The following is a 15,752-nucleotide window of genomic DNA, read 5'->3' as shown; positions in this document are numbered from 1 at the left end:
TACTAGGCAGTAAATGTCAGATTGTAGGTTAGAATTTCTCCATCAGCAAACATTGTAGATCAGCGGTGCTTTAGGTGGGATAAGGTGTAATTATTGTAACAGACTTTTCTGTGCTTGTATCGTGACGATGGTTTGATGGACGTTTCTACACGAAGTGAGTGTGTTTTGACCCTTTGGGGCTTCCATAGTTCATGAACTAACGTGCTCGACTCAGCTTTCCGGTATTCGGTACAGAAGAAGAAGTTAATTAAGTGTAATAAAGTGTTCTGCTCCCGACAACTTGTGAATATAGCGTGTATTTATTTCTTTATTATGCAAGTGCATCACTACCACGATCGGTTACATTATGTTAACAAACCGCAAATGAAAAACGGTGGCAAGTCCGACATTAAAACGTTTGTTCTACCAGTCAAGTGTCAACATGAACTAGAATTTGCGTTAATGGCACTAATTTTTTTAATCGCGTTAAATTGAGGTCGCGTTAATGCGTTATTATCGCGTTAACTTCGACAGCCCTAATATATATATATATATGTATATATATATAAATATATATACAGTGAGCGAACATTTGTACAGCAGACTGTGTTTTTCTGGTGTTTTCTTTATATTTTGTAAAATTCAATGTTAAAATGTCCCCAAGAAATGTGCAGAGAAAGTGTAGTGGTGAAAAAATGAAAAACATCACTATTTGTTGTGTTGTATAATAACTCCTGCCAGTAGCTGTCACTGTGTATCAGACAGACAGCGGGGACAGTGAGTGAGAGAGAAGAAGGAAATCGCTGAGTAAAGTATTCTTTCTTTTGTGCAATTACACCTACAAAATACAACACTATTGAAATAAAGAAGGAAATAATAGAGAAATGTGAGAGATATTGTTGTTTCTGGTAGATACATTTATTATAGGAAATTTATTATGGTGTATGGTACAGCACACGTACAGTACTGAAATGAGATGTGTGTTTTTTATGTACAGTACAGTACTACGGTGTATTGTTGTTTATTATTGTTTATTAAAGTAATGTCTATTCTATGATTTAAGATTTAAGGGAAAATATACTTGTATTCATAACAAAAAAGACCATTTAAGACATTAGAAGGGTTAGGTAAGGGGGGGGTTTGGGAGGTCTGGCACTGATTAATTCTGTTTACATTATTTGTTATGGGAAAAATAGGTTTAACTAACGAACATTTTGACCTAAGAACAGCCCTTTGAAACCAATTAAATTCGTCAAATTAAAGTCAAGGGTCTACTGTACTGGTAACAGGGCTGTTACTGGACCTATTTGTCCACAGATTTACAGTCGTAAAACACAGCTCAATCCTGCAAATGATCTTCTGGAAGACTTGGCTAAAAAAGTTATTTACTTGGTTGAGGGGCATTGTGTGGTTTTCTTTCTTTATTTGTTTATATGTCATTTGTCAAACAATGGGTTTTCTTTACCAGTTACTTAAGCTAATTAATTACTTTTTCACTTGCATGCTGCCAGTAAAGGTAATACATACAGGTGCCTTAAACATTGTACATTTTTTGTCCTTTTTGATTCTCATTTTGGATTCGAGTTGGAGTTTGCATGGAGTTGCATGAGACCTTGGCCTAGGTGGACGGCCGCCTTGACACATAAAGTCACCTGCTGCAATTTTACACCGGTGAGCTGTGGATTTTTATAGAGTCTCAGCACATACTGAGAACCATGCGACTCGTTCTGTATTCTTCCATCACTCACGCTGCTGCCTTGACTGTAGACAGTAGGAGTCGCAGTTGCAGGAGATGTGATGGACTGGCGATGGACTGGGGAATTTCCTGCCTTTCGCCCAGTAAACTGGACCCACCGCAACTCTGAATAGGTTAAAGCGGTGGTAAAATGGATAACGAATAAATGAATGTTGACTTAAGTACGGATCTGTGCAAATGCATCTGTTAAACTACTACAATAGCTTACATTTCAATATCTTATAGATCGATATGTGGATTGTCTGCTTGAAAATGGTCCTAGTTGACAGTAAGTGTGTTAGTGGAGTGGTTAATAAAGATTATTGATCATTTTCGTTATGAGTTGTACTTTTATTTAAGTTGAGTATAGGTATGTTTTGTGTGTTTGTGTACTTCTGCCTCCTCTGTTTGGCTGTTATTACTACACTGTCTGAAAAAAAAATCATCACTACACTGTCTATTTTTTTTTTTTGCTCCCGTGCATACATCTTTTCTATTCAAAAGATTTGGCTTTGGATGCTCAGGCGACGCAGCGGTAAAACTCGCTAGCACACCAGACCTTACATCTTGAACTTGTGGGTTCGAATCTCAGCTGTGCTACCAGCAGGCTGGGTGCCTACATGCCAGCAGCTGAAAAATCATCCATAAAAATTTGCATCATTTTTGTGACCATCTGAACTGTTTGGCAAAGGCTCATTAAAAAATACTGTGTGCACTAGTAAAAAAATATTAATTGTTTGTTGTTAATAAAGTCCCAAGAAACTAAGAAATGCAAAAAATATTTTTTAAACACTATAATTAAAAAATTATCATTTTAAACTAAAGAGTTAGAGAGTGCGGGTGCTAGATTGACCTGCCAGCAGCCAAGACCTGTCATCCACTGAAATCTTGTGTACTGAAATCAATTTACCAGTTGATCTATGTCCCTATCCTCACCTGTGGTCACGAGCTTTGAACGAGGTCGCAGATACAAGCGGCCAAAATGAGCTTTCTCCGGCGGGTTGCTCTCCGTGATCGGGTGAGAAGCTCAGCAATACGGGAGGAGCTCGGAGTACAACCGCTGCTCCTTCGCGTGGAGAGGAGCCAGATGAGGTGGTTCGGGCATCTGATAAGGATGCCTCCTGGACGTCTCCCTTTGGAGGTATACCAGGCACGGCCGACTGGGAGGAGGCCCCGGGGTCGACCCAGGACCCGCTGGAGGGATTACATCTCCCAGCTGGCATGGAAATAACAGATCGATGACATAGATTGACTGGTAAATTGACGCCTGGGTATCCCACCAGAGGAGCTGGTAGATGCGGCAGGGGAGAGATGCCTAGGAGGGCGGCTCAGTGGATAGCACTGTCGCCTCACAGCAAAAAGGTCCTGGGTTCGATTCCCAGGTGGAGCGGTCCTATCTGTGCGTGTCTGCGTGGATTTCCTCCCACAGTCCAAAGACGTGTAGTCAGGTAAATTGGAGATACGAAATTGTCCATGACTGTGTTTGACATTAACCCATAAAATCCACAGTAACCCAGTAAACCACAAAGGAAAATTATCTAGCGGTTAAGGTACTGGACTAGTACGCAGAAGGTCGCTGGTTCAAACCCCACCACTGCCAGGTTGCCACTGTTGGGCCCTTGAGCAAGGCCCTTAACCCTCAATTGCTTAAACTGTAAATCGCTTTGGATAAAAGCGTCTGCTAAATGCTGAAAATGTAAATGCCTGGGACTCTTTGCTTGCACTGTTGCCACCGCGACCCTTAATGGATAAGCGAAACAGATTATGATGATGATGATGATCATTTTAAACTTAAATTTCTACCATTATATATTCTATAAAACAAACTAAACAAACCAAAAAGTGAGAAATGAGAATGTTTTTTTCTAAACACCTGTGAGACAAACACGTGAGACATTAGATCAGGTATTTCTTCTCAGCAAATGGTTTAAACAAAGGCAAAAATAAAACAGAATACAGTGATTTGTAGATCTGTATTAATCTGTATTTAAACAAAAATTAAATAACATTTTTGCAAAGCAGCTTTTCAGAGATTTGGTTATCATCTGTGAGGTCGGTATTAACAGTTCAATATATACAGTACTGTATACTCGCTGTAAATCAACAGATGCTGCTTACTGGAGGACATATTTTGTACCTTCATTTATGTTTATTTTAACAGAACAACATTCATTTACATTTGCCACATTCTACTACAGCTACTAAGTAATTAGAGAGTGCAGGTGCTAGACCAAACTGCCTGCAGCTCAGACCAGCCCAGTCTTCCATTGAAAGCTTGTGTCACTTTATAAAGTGCTAAGTATGAATGGCAAAGTACACTATAAACTTAGGGTACTAAGTTTACTATAAACTGTAGTGTATTGGACAGTATTGAGCCTCTTAGTCAGCTGTAGTTGTAGTTCAGAACACAATAGCATTATGGGTAATAAGTCTTTTACCACAGTTTAGTGTAGTTCATTTACTTATTGTAAATCAACAGATGCTGCTTTCTGGAGGACATACCTTCATCTGTTCTTATTTTAACAGGACAACACCAATCCACATTTGCCACATTCTACTACAGCTACTAAGTAATTAGAGAGTGCAGGTGTTAGATCGACCTGCCTGCAGCTCAGACCAGCCCAGTCCTCCATTGTAAACTTGTGTCACCTTATGAAGTGCAAAGTACAAATGGTATAAACCAGCCCCGGTTCTGGACTGCTTTGCTTGGGGGGGCAGTAAAACCTAATGAGGGGGCATGTTGATAGTCATGTTTTTGAAGCCAGAAATATATTCAAGGCTTGATTTGTGCATGAATGATGACAGCCAAGCTATTGATACTGGCTTAAAGTGATGTATGAGGTAAAGAAATAAAAATGCATGTTTTCGAACTTAAACTTAAAACCCAATGATTAAAAAATACATGTTGATTATGTAAATGGAGAAAAAAGATTATCTAATTGTATTTCATTTTAATACGCCCCCTTAATTAAATTGCCATTACTAATAGAACAACTCTATTTCTTGAAAGGCTTTAATACAAATTTAAGTCAAAGCTGACAAATGTACCTACACACAGACTGAGAATATTCAAACGTGGAAATGGGAATGAGTGAGAATATTTATATTATTGGGAAATTAAAATATAAAGAAAACAAAAGAATACTAATTCTGTAAAAAAAAAGTGTTTACCAGTATACCTGCCTCTCGCTCACACTAACAGAACATATACTGCCGAACTGAACTGTTTGGGGCAGTCTGCCGATTTTTATATGACTCAAAGAGCCAATCAGGAATAAGCAAGGAAATATCTTCACACTGTAAAAAAAAATGCATTTTTGTGATTGGTTCAGAGATAATTTTAAAAATAGCCGTTGCTTGCATTGTGCTTGGGGGGGCAAAGACACAATTTGGGGGGGCAATGCCCCCCTCAGCCCCCCCCTAGCGCCGGCCCTGGTATAAACTAAGTTAATAGGGTACTGTACTGTATTATACAAATTGCCTCTTAGTCACCTGTAGCTGTAGTTCAGAACACTTTAGCATTATGGATAATGAGTCTTTTACCATGGTTAGTCTGAAAGAAGTCCTGTTTGCTTCTCTTCTCTCTAAAACTTCATAAAATGATAATAGTGCTTAGTGTCTCGGTTTGAGTCTTATACTATGTTAAAGATACAGTATAACAAGTACATTAAATACACTTCAAATAGAATTTACAGAAAACTGCATTTGTTAGCATTGTACCTACCATCTTAGCTTAAAATTTGCCTCTACCTTTATAATAAACTATTTAAAATCAATATAAATCAAAAAGTTATGTGTTTTATTTTAAGCATTTTAAATCCCTGCGGCACATTCTGACACTGTTTTGAGATTATGATCCAGGCCACAGATTATCAGTTAGCAAAGGCAGCATCATTAGCTCTGTAGCAACACACTGTCAGTGGAAAGCTATTCATTCCTGTTCCCAAACAGACTGACCACGGCCACCGAAAGCTACATGTAAACGTATGGATGAGGCTCATGTTGTCTGCATTGTAAAAACAGACCTGATTGTTATCACAGTCCAAGAATAACCCTATTCTCCTGGGTTTTTCCTTTATATCTGTTAAGACAGGAATCACGAATTGATTGGATTTAACGATGTAGCCTTTGTCACGTGTGAGCTGCAGCTGGACCTTGGAGATATGAGGCTTCCTTGACATGAGTCTTGCCAGAAAACTTTTGTTTTCCTTCCTCTTCTCTAATCCCAGACTCCAGTCTGGCTTTGCTCCCACCTCTATCTCCCAGTAGTGCTGGCCAGTGATGAAGGTTTCTTCAGCGTACACGACATCATGCCTGTAAACGTCTTCATCGTGAATGTCTGCCTGCCGGACACTAAGACCATCAGGGGAAACAATCAGGGGTGTGTCTTGGCTTATGGTAAGACATTCAGCAACTGAAAGGCAAGAATGCATGTTGTGATAAAGTAAACGCGTCTTTTCTTGTTTCCACAAATGTTGCGTATTTGTCACATTGAATAAGTTCAGATTATTGCGTCATTAGGCAAGGCAAGTTTATTTGTATAGCACCTTTCATACACAGTGGCGATTCAAAGTGCTTTACATAAGGAAACAACAGGAATTACACAACATACGTGTTTCATTGGTAATTCACTCAGTTAAGCAAATTAGTTTGAGAAATCAATTGAAATCAATTTAACCAGACTGGATTTTACTCAATGAGTGTGTGTGTGAATGTGTGTGTGTTTGAGTATGTTTGCCCTGTGATGGACTGGCGACCTGTCCAAAGTGTTTTCCACCTTTCGCCCAGTGAATTGGACCCACCACAACCCTAAATGGGACAGTGGTAGCCTAGTGAGTAGAGCTTTGAGCTATCCATTAAAAGGTTGAGAGTTTGAATACCAGCTCTGCCATGGTGCCACTGTTGAGCTTTTGTGCAAGGCCCTTTAAATTAGGGCAAGCTGTAGCCTAGGGGTTAAGTTACAGGACTAGTAATCAGAAGGTTGTCAGGTTGCTGGTTCAAGCCCCACCACTGCCTTGAGCAAGGCCCTTAACCCTCAGTTGCTCAGACTGTAACTGTAATGTAAGTCGCTTTGGATAAAGGCGTCTCCTAAATGCCGAAAATGTAAATGTAATTACTAGTCCTGTACCTTAACCGCTAGGCTACAACTGCTCTACAACAGTGTTGGTGTGTTGGTGGGACAGCCTAGTGGGTAGAGCTTTGGGCTATCAACTGAAGGGTTGAGAGTTTAAATCCCAGCTCTGCCATGTAGCCACTGTTTGGCCCTTAAGCAAGGCCCTTAACCCTCTCTGCTCCAGGGTGTCATACAATGGCTGACCCTGCGCTCTGACCCCAGCTTCCAAACAAGCTGGGATATGCGAAGAAAGAATTTCATTGTACTGTACATGTGTATATGTATATTTATTTTATTCTAACAGCTTGTTCTTGGGTCTGACTACTAAAAGCCCACTAGGTTTTTTTTATTTATTAAACACTTCATTCATCATATTTAATTTTATCACAGGTATATTTTAGATTTACCTGGCTTGATGGATCCCAGCATCTCTTTCCACACAAAGAACTGTAAGTGACTCTCATAGGGGCTGAAAGAGAAGGAGTCTGGGATTACCATGAAATCTGTGTCTTGTAACAGTAGGGTGTCGTCTTCATCATCCAAAGACCTTAAAAAAACAGCATCAACAGTCTGACATGAAACAAGCCTCAATTGCAGAAAAGTTGGGACAGTATGTGGAAAAAGAAGTGATTTGTAAACTGTCTTTGTACAAAAAACATGAAATTTAAAGTCTAACCCTATCAACTGTATTATCATTATTTTGTAAATATACACTTATTATATATGTAATATATACAATTACTGACTGTAGTCCATCTGTTTCTCTGCATGCTTTGTTAGCCCCCGTTCATGCTGTTCTTCAATGGTCAGGACCACCACATGACCACTACAGAGTAGGTATTATTTAGGTGGTGGATCATTCTCAGTGACACTGATATGGTGGTGGTGTGTTAGTGTGTGTTGTGCTGATATGAGTGGGTAAGACACAGCAGTGCTGCTGGAGTTTTTAAACACCTCACTGTCACAGCTGGACTGAGAATAGTCCACCAACCTAAAATATCCAGCCAACAGCGTCCTGTGACCACTGATGAAGGTCTAAAAGATGACCAACTCAAACAGCAGCAATAGATGAGCGATGGTCTCTGACTTTACATCTACAAGGCGAACCAACTAGGTAGGAGTGTCTAATAGAGTGGACAGTGAGTGGACACAGTATTTAAAAACTCCAGCAGCGCTGCTGTGTCTGATCCACTCATACCAGCACAACACACACTAACACACCACCACCATGTCAGTGTCACTGCAGTGCTGAGAATGATCTACCACCTAAATAATACCTGCTCTGTAGTGGTCCTGTGGGGGTCCTGACCATTGAAGAACAGGGTGAAAGAGGGCTTAAAAAGATATGTACAGAAATAGATGGACTACAGTCAGTAATTGTAGAACTACAAAGTGCTTCTACTGTATATGGTAAGTAGAGCTGATAAAATGGACAGTGAGTGTAGAAACAAGGAGGTGGTTTTAATATTATGGCTGATTGATGGATATCTCTTAGTGTAATTCATATCCTTACACCTTATAAACTAACACTGGTCCCTGGCTTTCGAACTGTACACTGGTATCAGTCGGAGTTTTTTGTGGCTCAAACAACACAAGATCCATTCTTTTTTATTAACAATCTGTCAAATAGACTTTAGACTTGTGCTGGAGCCCAGAAAGGTTGGCAATGTTTCAGTTTTTTCTGTGGTGCATAGTAAGGTTTTCTGATTTGTGATTTCAGCAATGAAAAGTGTTTCTTGTGAAAGTACTATGAGGCTGATGTGATGATATCAACACAGTCTTGCATTGCCATCCAAAAGATTCAATGTCACAAACATAATGTAGTGGCCTTTCCTTTTATGTGCAAATATTTTTCCAGAGATTGTATGTGTTGCACATGTGCTGCTAACTGTTAGGTGCAGTGGTGGATCCACAATGCCTTTAGCCAACAAAAATAAGGCAGTTTGCTCATTGTTCTTTCCTGACATTCTCAGACACTCCCATAGACACTGCTTTATTTAAAGAGTTGGATGAGGAATCATTCCCAGTCACCCAGTGTCCCAAGTCACTGGATTTGAACAATAATAAACCTTTACAGTAAGTTATGGTATACAGACTGTGATGTCGATCTTCCGTGTTTGATTCAAATTTAGGACTTTAGGAGATTAAAGCTGTTGTTGCCAAGGTTATCGAGACTGCCATGCCAACAATGCTGCTCCTGCTAGATGTGACGGAAACCTGCCGTGTTTGCACTAAAAATGTCAAGAACTCACTACAGACATTTTCACAAACTGGACTGAATAAAGAAGGACTCCAATTATTTTTTTGCTAGTTATAACTTTTAGTTCAATTTAATGTTGTGTTTGTATGATATGTGTGGATTCTGTTCATTTAAATTATCCTCCAGGCCACCCAAGGAGGATAGGGGTCCATGCTGAGTCTGGTTCCTCTCAAGGTGTCTTTATACATATACAGTATATTATTTATGCATTTTCTCCCCTTTTTCTCCCTTTAGTGCATCCAATTGCCCAATTGCACCAATGCTGATCCCTGCTCTGATTGAAGAGAACGAAGCTAACCCACGCCCCCCTCCGACATGTGGGCAGCATGCCATATGCATCTTATCACCTACACTTTGACGAGTGCAGTGAAGCTCAGCACTGTGTACGGAGAGACACACCCTGAGAGCACTCTTTTCTCATCTCTGTGCAGGCGCCATCAGCCAGAAGAAGTCATAATTGCATTAGTTATGAGAGAGAGAGAACCTATCCGGCTTAATCCCACCCATATTTGAACAACAGGCCAATTGTTGTTTATATGGCTGCTCAACCTAGCCGGCAGGCAGAGCTGTGATTCGATACGATGTTTCCGAGATCCCAGCTCTGGTTCCAGCGTGTGTTTTTACCGCTGCACCACCTGATCGGCCTCTTCTTCCTGTATTTTTAAGGGAGTTTTTCCTTGCCACTGTCGCCCTTGGCTTGCTCAACAGGGGTTTTGGTCTGTTGGTCCTAGAGTCTGTAAAGTTGCTTTGAGATCATGTCTGTTATAAAAAGCGCTATACAAATAAATTTGACTTGACTTGACTGTTATGGAAGCTAGTCCCTAATCCCTTTTAGCAACGTGAATATATTGTGACCTGACTGCAGTCATTTGTCTGCCCCCTGATATGTGTACACACTACTAGTGACCTCTTACCATGCCTTTTTCTGGACACTTTCCATAACATGAAGACCTTTGTCATTCCACCACTGTAACAGACACAGAGTCAGTTAGCAGTGCAATTACATAGCATGTATCAAAACACAGTACATGTGCAACAATATTAGCTTGGCCAACCTGTATGAACATTTCAGGTTGGGGAATGCCCAGTGCACTTTTTAAAATGTTTAATTTTCTATCCTCTTCCCGCAGTAACGTCTCAATCATGGCTATCCGTTCCTCCATAGGTTGAAGATTTCTTTTTTCCTCCATTTTCAGCTTCTTTTTTAACTCTTCCTCCTTTTGTCTCAGAAACTGGTGCATCTCTTCAAACTGAGCAGAGATCTGGGCTGACAGGAAGTCTGCTTTTGTCTGTGGCCATAGAAAAACAAATTTGTAGATCTATTGAAAGCAAATAAAATGTATACTTGTACATACAGTACATGTACTGTATATTGAAAGTATATTACATTCCTGATAAAATTTTTGATAAAGTTCAAAATTAGTTTGCATTTCATTGTAGGATTTGATTGATTACTTTTAAAATTAATACATATTAATGCATATTTTATATTGGTTCATATTTTATATGTGCTGTTTATTGGCCATTTTGTAAGCTACACCTACCAGATGCACTTTGTGGTATAAATTAACTGACCATAGCCCATCTTATGCTCTGTACACTTAGGATTTTGGTGATTTGTCAATGCTGGGACAAGAATGGTGCTTTAATCAAAATTATAAATTCAACAGCTGCGTCCCCTTCTTATTTGCCCATACCAAGGATTCATGCTTAAGACTAGTTTCGCACACAGAGAATCACGTACTGATCTCCACGTTTCTCCTCCTCTGTACAGGCACCTCCAGGGTCCTTACGTAGCATTGAAGACCCTGCCTCTCTTTTTAGTCCGGTCTTTTTCCATACAGCAGACTTTAGTGACCAATTTTGTCTGCTGCAGGCACTGCCATGTCTTGTTTAGTGATCTAAAATTCTTTACTGTAAATAATTAAAATAACAGGAATTAGAAGCACTATGTAATGAGCAATTTACCTTGGATTTTTGGATCTCTGCACGTTGCTCATCTGCTAGATCACTCAGTATTTTGCCTTCTAATGTCAGAATTTCAAGCGCTGTCCTCACTTCCTCCTGAATAATATCAAAGATTAAAAAAGCAACCCAAATAAAGGCATCATTTGATGAGGTAAGTTTTTTATGAACTAAAAAGTATGTACTCATGAGGATGAAAAGAAATCATCAGACATATTATGATGCTTAGACATACTTAACACCATACAGGACAAGACTTTTATTTTTACATTTACCGCATTTAGCAGACACTTTTATCCAAAGCTAAGGATAAAGTTTAACTTTTATATCAGGTTCACAAATAAAGAATTATTTATTCTCCTTGAACAGCATCAGTTTGCTAATATAAAAACACTAAAACAGCTTTGTAAGAAACTGCATTTATGAAATATTATAACTTTTTTCTCAAATTTACAACTTTATTTTTGAAATCTAAATATTTCCACTTTATTCTAGAAATATTACAACTTTTTATTTTCTATTTTTCCCACTTTTGTCCCCCAATTGTTCCCCCCACTAATCTAGTTGTGTCCAATTCACCGCTGACTGAGGATGCCTCTCAACTGACATACGCCCCCTCCAGCACATACAGTCAGTACAGACTGCATTTTTCACCTGCACGAGTCGAGTTCATACACTGACGGGCACTGTGTACAGAGGGACACACCCCCATCAGCATTATTCCTCAACCCTGTGCAGGCGCCATCAGTCAGCCAGCAGGGGCTGCAGTTGCACCAGTTATGAGGACGTATAATCTAACTTTTTACCCCTGCCAACAGCCAATCGTACAACTTTATTCTTAAAGTCAAACATAAAAAAAATTTAAACAGTGGTCCTAAAAAGCACAGTTGTAGGATGGTAAACTAGACTGTTTTTATGAGGGTTTTTAAAAAAGTTTCCGCACTGTAATATTTTGGTTAGAAACAGTGAGGGTGGGAGGAGTAGTAATTGGTCATATCTGAGAGACTGAGAGAGAGCTTATAGCCTGGATTTAGCACCATCTGGTTTCCACGTTTTTGGATGCTCAAAGAAGCTTAAAGGGAAGAAGATTTTCATGTGATGATGATGTGAAAGCAGCGGTGCATCAGTGACTATGCGGTTAATCAAAAACAGTTTTTGCTGATGGCATTAAAATGGTACGACGCTGGGAAAAATGCATCGCAAAGGAAGGTGACTGTAGAAAAGTGATGTATTTCTTTTTGAAATTCTTTATATATATATATATATATATATATATATATATATATATATATATATATATATATATATATATACTGTATATATATATATATATATATATACAGGGGTTGGACAAAATAACTGAAACACCTGTCATGGGACCAGTCTGGTGGCCAATCTTCATTAATTGCACATTGCACCAGTAAGAGCAGAGTGTGAAGGTTCAATTAGCAGGGTAAGAGCACAGTTTTGCTCAAAATATTGCAATGCACACAACATTATGGGTGACATACCAGAGTTCAAAAGAGGACAAATTGTTGGTGCACGTCTTGCTGGCGCATCTGTGACCAAGACAGCAAGTCTTTGTGATGTATCAAGAGCCACGGTATCCAGGGTAATGTCAGCATACCACCAAGAAGGACAAACCACATCCAACAGGATTAACTGTGGACGCAAGAGGAAGCTGTCTGAAAGGGATGTTCGGGTGCTAACCCGGATTGTATCCAAAAAACATAAAACCACGGCTGCCCAAATCACGGCAGAATTAAATGTGCACCTCAACTCTCCTGTTTCCACCAGAACTGTCCGTCGGGAGCTCCACAGGGTCAATATACACGGCCGGGCTGCTATAGCCAAACCTTTGGTCACTCGTGCCAATGCCAAACGTCGGTTTCAATGGTGCAAGGAGCGCAAATCTTGGGCTGTGGACAATGTGAAACATGTATTGTTCTCTGATGAGTCCACCTTTACTGTTTTCCCCACATCCGGGAGAGTTACGGTGTGGAGAAGCCCCAAAGAAGCGTACCACCCAGACTGTTGCATGCCCAGAGTGAAGCATGGGGGTGGATCAGTGATGGTTTGGGCTGCCATATCATGGCATTCCCTTGGCCCAATACTTGTGCTAGATGGGCGCGTCACTGCCAAGGACTACCGAACCATTCTGGAGGACCATGTGCATCCAATGGCGGTACCGTGTATCAGGATGACAATGCACCAATACACACAGCAAGACTGGTGAAAGATTGGTTTGATGAACATGAAAGTGAAGTTGAACATCTCCCATGGCCTGCACAGTCACCAGATCTAAATATTATTGAGCCACTTTGGGGTGTTTTGGAGAAGCGAGACCTGGCCACTATCCTGCAAGAAGAATGGCTTAAAATCCCTCTGACCACTGTGCAGGACTTGTATATGTCATTTCCAAGATGAATTGACGCTGTATTGGCCGCAAAAGGAGGCCCTACACCATACTAATAAATTATTGTGGTCTAAAACCAGGTGTTTCAGTTATTTTGTCCAACCCCTGTACATACAGTATATATATATCCAATTGCCCGATTGCGTCATGCTTCCTCTCCACCAATGCCGATCCCTGCTCTAATTGAGGAGAACAAAGCTAACCCACGCCCCCTCCGACACGTGGGCAGCAGCCATATGCATTTTGTCACCTACAATTTGACGAGTGCAATGAGGATCAGCAATGTGTATGGAGAGACACACCCTGACAGCACTCTTTTCCCATCTCTGTGCAGGCACCATCAATCATTAAACAGAGGTCGTAATTGCATTAGTTATGAGAGAGTCCCTATTTGGCTTTTAATATCCCGCCCCTATCTAAAGAACAGGCCAATCGCTGTTTATGTGGCTGTCCAGCCCAGCCAGCAGGCAGAGCTGAGACTTGAGACGATGTATTCGAGATCCCAGCTCCGGTGTTTCAGTGTGTGTTTTTACCGCTGCGCCACCTGAGTGGCGTTTTTTAAATTCTTGATAGAACTTTTTGAAGAACCCTCGTATTTTTTCTTCAGGCAGGGGGTCAGTCACTTTTAACTCTTTACCAAAGAGACCACAAATTCTGGACCTAACTGTCTTCAATCCCCACTTACCTTTTTAATCTTCTCTATTTCAATGACAGGTTTAAACTTGTGTCCTTTGTGTTTATCTCCATCTCTACAGATCACACAAACTAGAGTCTGGTCTGTCTCACAAAACAGCTTCAGTTTCTCATCATGTTCCATACAAAATCCAGCCTTGTCATGATGGCCTCGATCCGCTGTGCTGGTCTCTTCCTTTAGATGAACTTGGATGTCTCTCAGGTGCGTGTTGGGTCGTAGGTCGGCTTCGGTGAACTGCTGCCTGCACTCAGGACAAAAGGTTCCGGTGCACCACCATGCTTGCATGTGACCCAGGATACACATCTTGCAGAAGGAATGTTCGCACGGCAGAATCTGCGGATCGGTGAAGTCACACAAACAAACAGCACACCTGATTGGTTCAGGTAAGACAGATGACATGTTTCTTGATTATTAAAATGTCTTTTTTTGGGAAAGACTTTAGGAATAAAATGAACGTCACACAAATGCGCTTCCTGTTTGAAGCAATGGGTGTGGAAGTACACAGTACTGGTATGAAATGCAACCAAACAGGTAGGCGATGTCAAATCACAAAAAGGTCAGTTGTTCTCACCATGGTGTTGTAGAACAATTCGTTTGCTCCTACCTGAAGTCACCTGAACCAAATATGTTAATACTAATATACTAATTGTTCAATTTGTACTGGCACTTTGCAGCATTACGTATGTACAGTATCTTCTGTAGTGTCTTATCCCCCCCCCCCCCCCCACACAGTTATTTTGGAAACTACTGTGCTGTAAATTGTGCAACGATCAAACAAATTAGTATTTGGTGAGTCCCATCAAACAAAGCAATATTACTTGCTGTGCCCCCTAACCACAACCCACATAACTGCATTACACAGCTGTGATGGGGGCAGATGAACCATCAAGGGAAGTACCCATTTCCTTTCTCATTTTAGTAATTACAACCAGACTTCTATTTGATTGCCGTTCAATTTTGGCTTATTCCTTTTGGCAAATTGTCTCAAACTTATCTTCCAAGGCCATGATGTTTTCTTCTGTCACCCACAGCAAGAAGGTCCTGGGTTTGATTCCCAGGTGAAGTGGTCTGGGTCATTTCTGTGTAGAGATTCCAAAGTCCACCTAGGTGTGAGTGTGTGTGTTTGCCCTGTGATGGACTGGCAACCTGTTCCTGGTGTTCATATATATATACAGTGAGGATAATAAGTATTTGATCCCCTGCTGATTTTGTAAGTTTACCCCCTTACAAAGACTTGAACAGTCTATAATGTTTATGGAAGGTTTATTTTAACAGAGAGAGAGACAGAATATCAACAAAAAATCCAGAAGAAAATTAAACATTAAATAAAAGTTTTAAATTAATTTCTATTTAATTAAGGGAAGTAAGTATTTGATCCCCTACCAACCAGCAAGAATTCTGACCCCCACAGACCGGTTATGTGCCCATGAGGCACACAAATTAGTCCTGTCCCTGTATAAAAGACTCCTGTCACAGAATCAGTTTCTTCCATTCAAATCTCTCGACCACCATGGGCAAGACCAAAGAGCTATCAAAGGACGTCAGGGACAAGATTGGTCTTGTAGCCCATTCCAGCCTTGTGCAGGTCTA

At 40.4% G+C, this 15,752-nt stretch overlaps 2 protein-coding genes across 2 annotated transcripts; both read right to left on the bottom strand.

Moving 5' to 3' along the window:
• Positions 1 to 4,800: 4,800 nt before the first annotated feature.
• On the bottom strand, positions 4,801 to 7,335 carry LOC134310969 (E3 ubiquitin-protein ligase TRIM62-like). Its single transcript, XM_062992768.1, has 2 exons — positions 7,235 to 7,335; positions 4,801 to 6,128 (listed from the first exon to the last, which is right to left on the bottom strand). The coding sequence occupies exons 1-2, from the start codon at positions 7,323 to 7,325 to the stop codon at positions 5,587 to 5,589; spliced, it is 633 nt and encodes a 210-aa protein (XP_062848838.1). The 5' UTR covers positions 7,326 to 7,335; the 3' UTR covers positions 4,801 to 5,586.
• Positions 7,336 to 9,997: 2,662 nt separating this feature from the next.
• Positions 9,998 to 14,561, bottom strand: LOC134310102 (nuclear factor 7, brain-like). The gene is made up of 4 exons (XM_062991619.1): positions 14,154 to 14,561; positions 11,056 to 11,151; positions 10,143 to 10,376; positions 9,998 to 10,054 (listed from the first exon to the last, which is right to left on the bottom strand). The coding sequence occupies exons 1-4, from the start codon at positions 14,559 to 14,561 to the stop codon at positions 9,998 to 10,000; spliced, it is 795 nt and encodes a 264-aa protein (XP_062847689.1).
• Between the last annotated feature and the right edge of the window lie 1,191 nt (positions 14,562 to 15,752).

Source organism: Trichomycterus rosablanca, chromosome 3 (genome assembly GCF_030014385.1).
Source record: "Trichomycterus rosablanca isolate fTriRos1 chromosome 3, fTriRos1.hap1, whole genome shotgun sequence".
NCBI classification, from domain to species: Eukaryota; Metazoa; Chordata; class Actinopteri; order Siluriformes; family Trichomycteridae; genus Trichomycterus; species Trichomycterus rosablanca.
The sequence above is the reverse complement of the archived record's forward strand: the minus strand, read 5'-3'. Positions and strand labels throughout refer to the sequence as shown.

Bases quoted from the DNA above. Each gene is read 5' to 3' on its own strand.
- LOC134310102 (XM_062991619.1), bottom strand. From the start codon at position 14,561: ATGTCATCTGTCTTACCTGAACCAATCAGGTGTGCTGTTTGTTTGTGT. The intron at 11,152-14,153 runs GTAAGTGGGGAT...GATATTATTCAG, and splicing joins AAATAGAGAAGATTAAAAAG to GAGGAAGTGAGGACAGCGCT. The intron at 10,377-11,055 runs GTAAATTGCTCA...CTATGGCCACAG, and splicing joins CAGAGATCCAAAAATCCAAG to ACAAAAGCAGACTTCCTGTC.
- LOC134310969 (XM_062992768.1), bottom strand. From the start codon at position 7,325: ATGGTAATCCCAGACTCCTTCTCTTTCAGCCCCTATGAGAGTCACTTA. The intron at 6,129-7,234 runs GTAAATCTAAAA...CTTGCCTTTCAG, and splicing joins GCTGGGATCCATCAAGCCAG to TTGCTGAATGTCTTACCATA.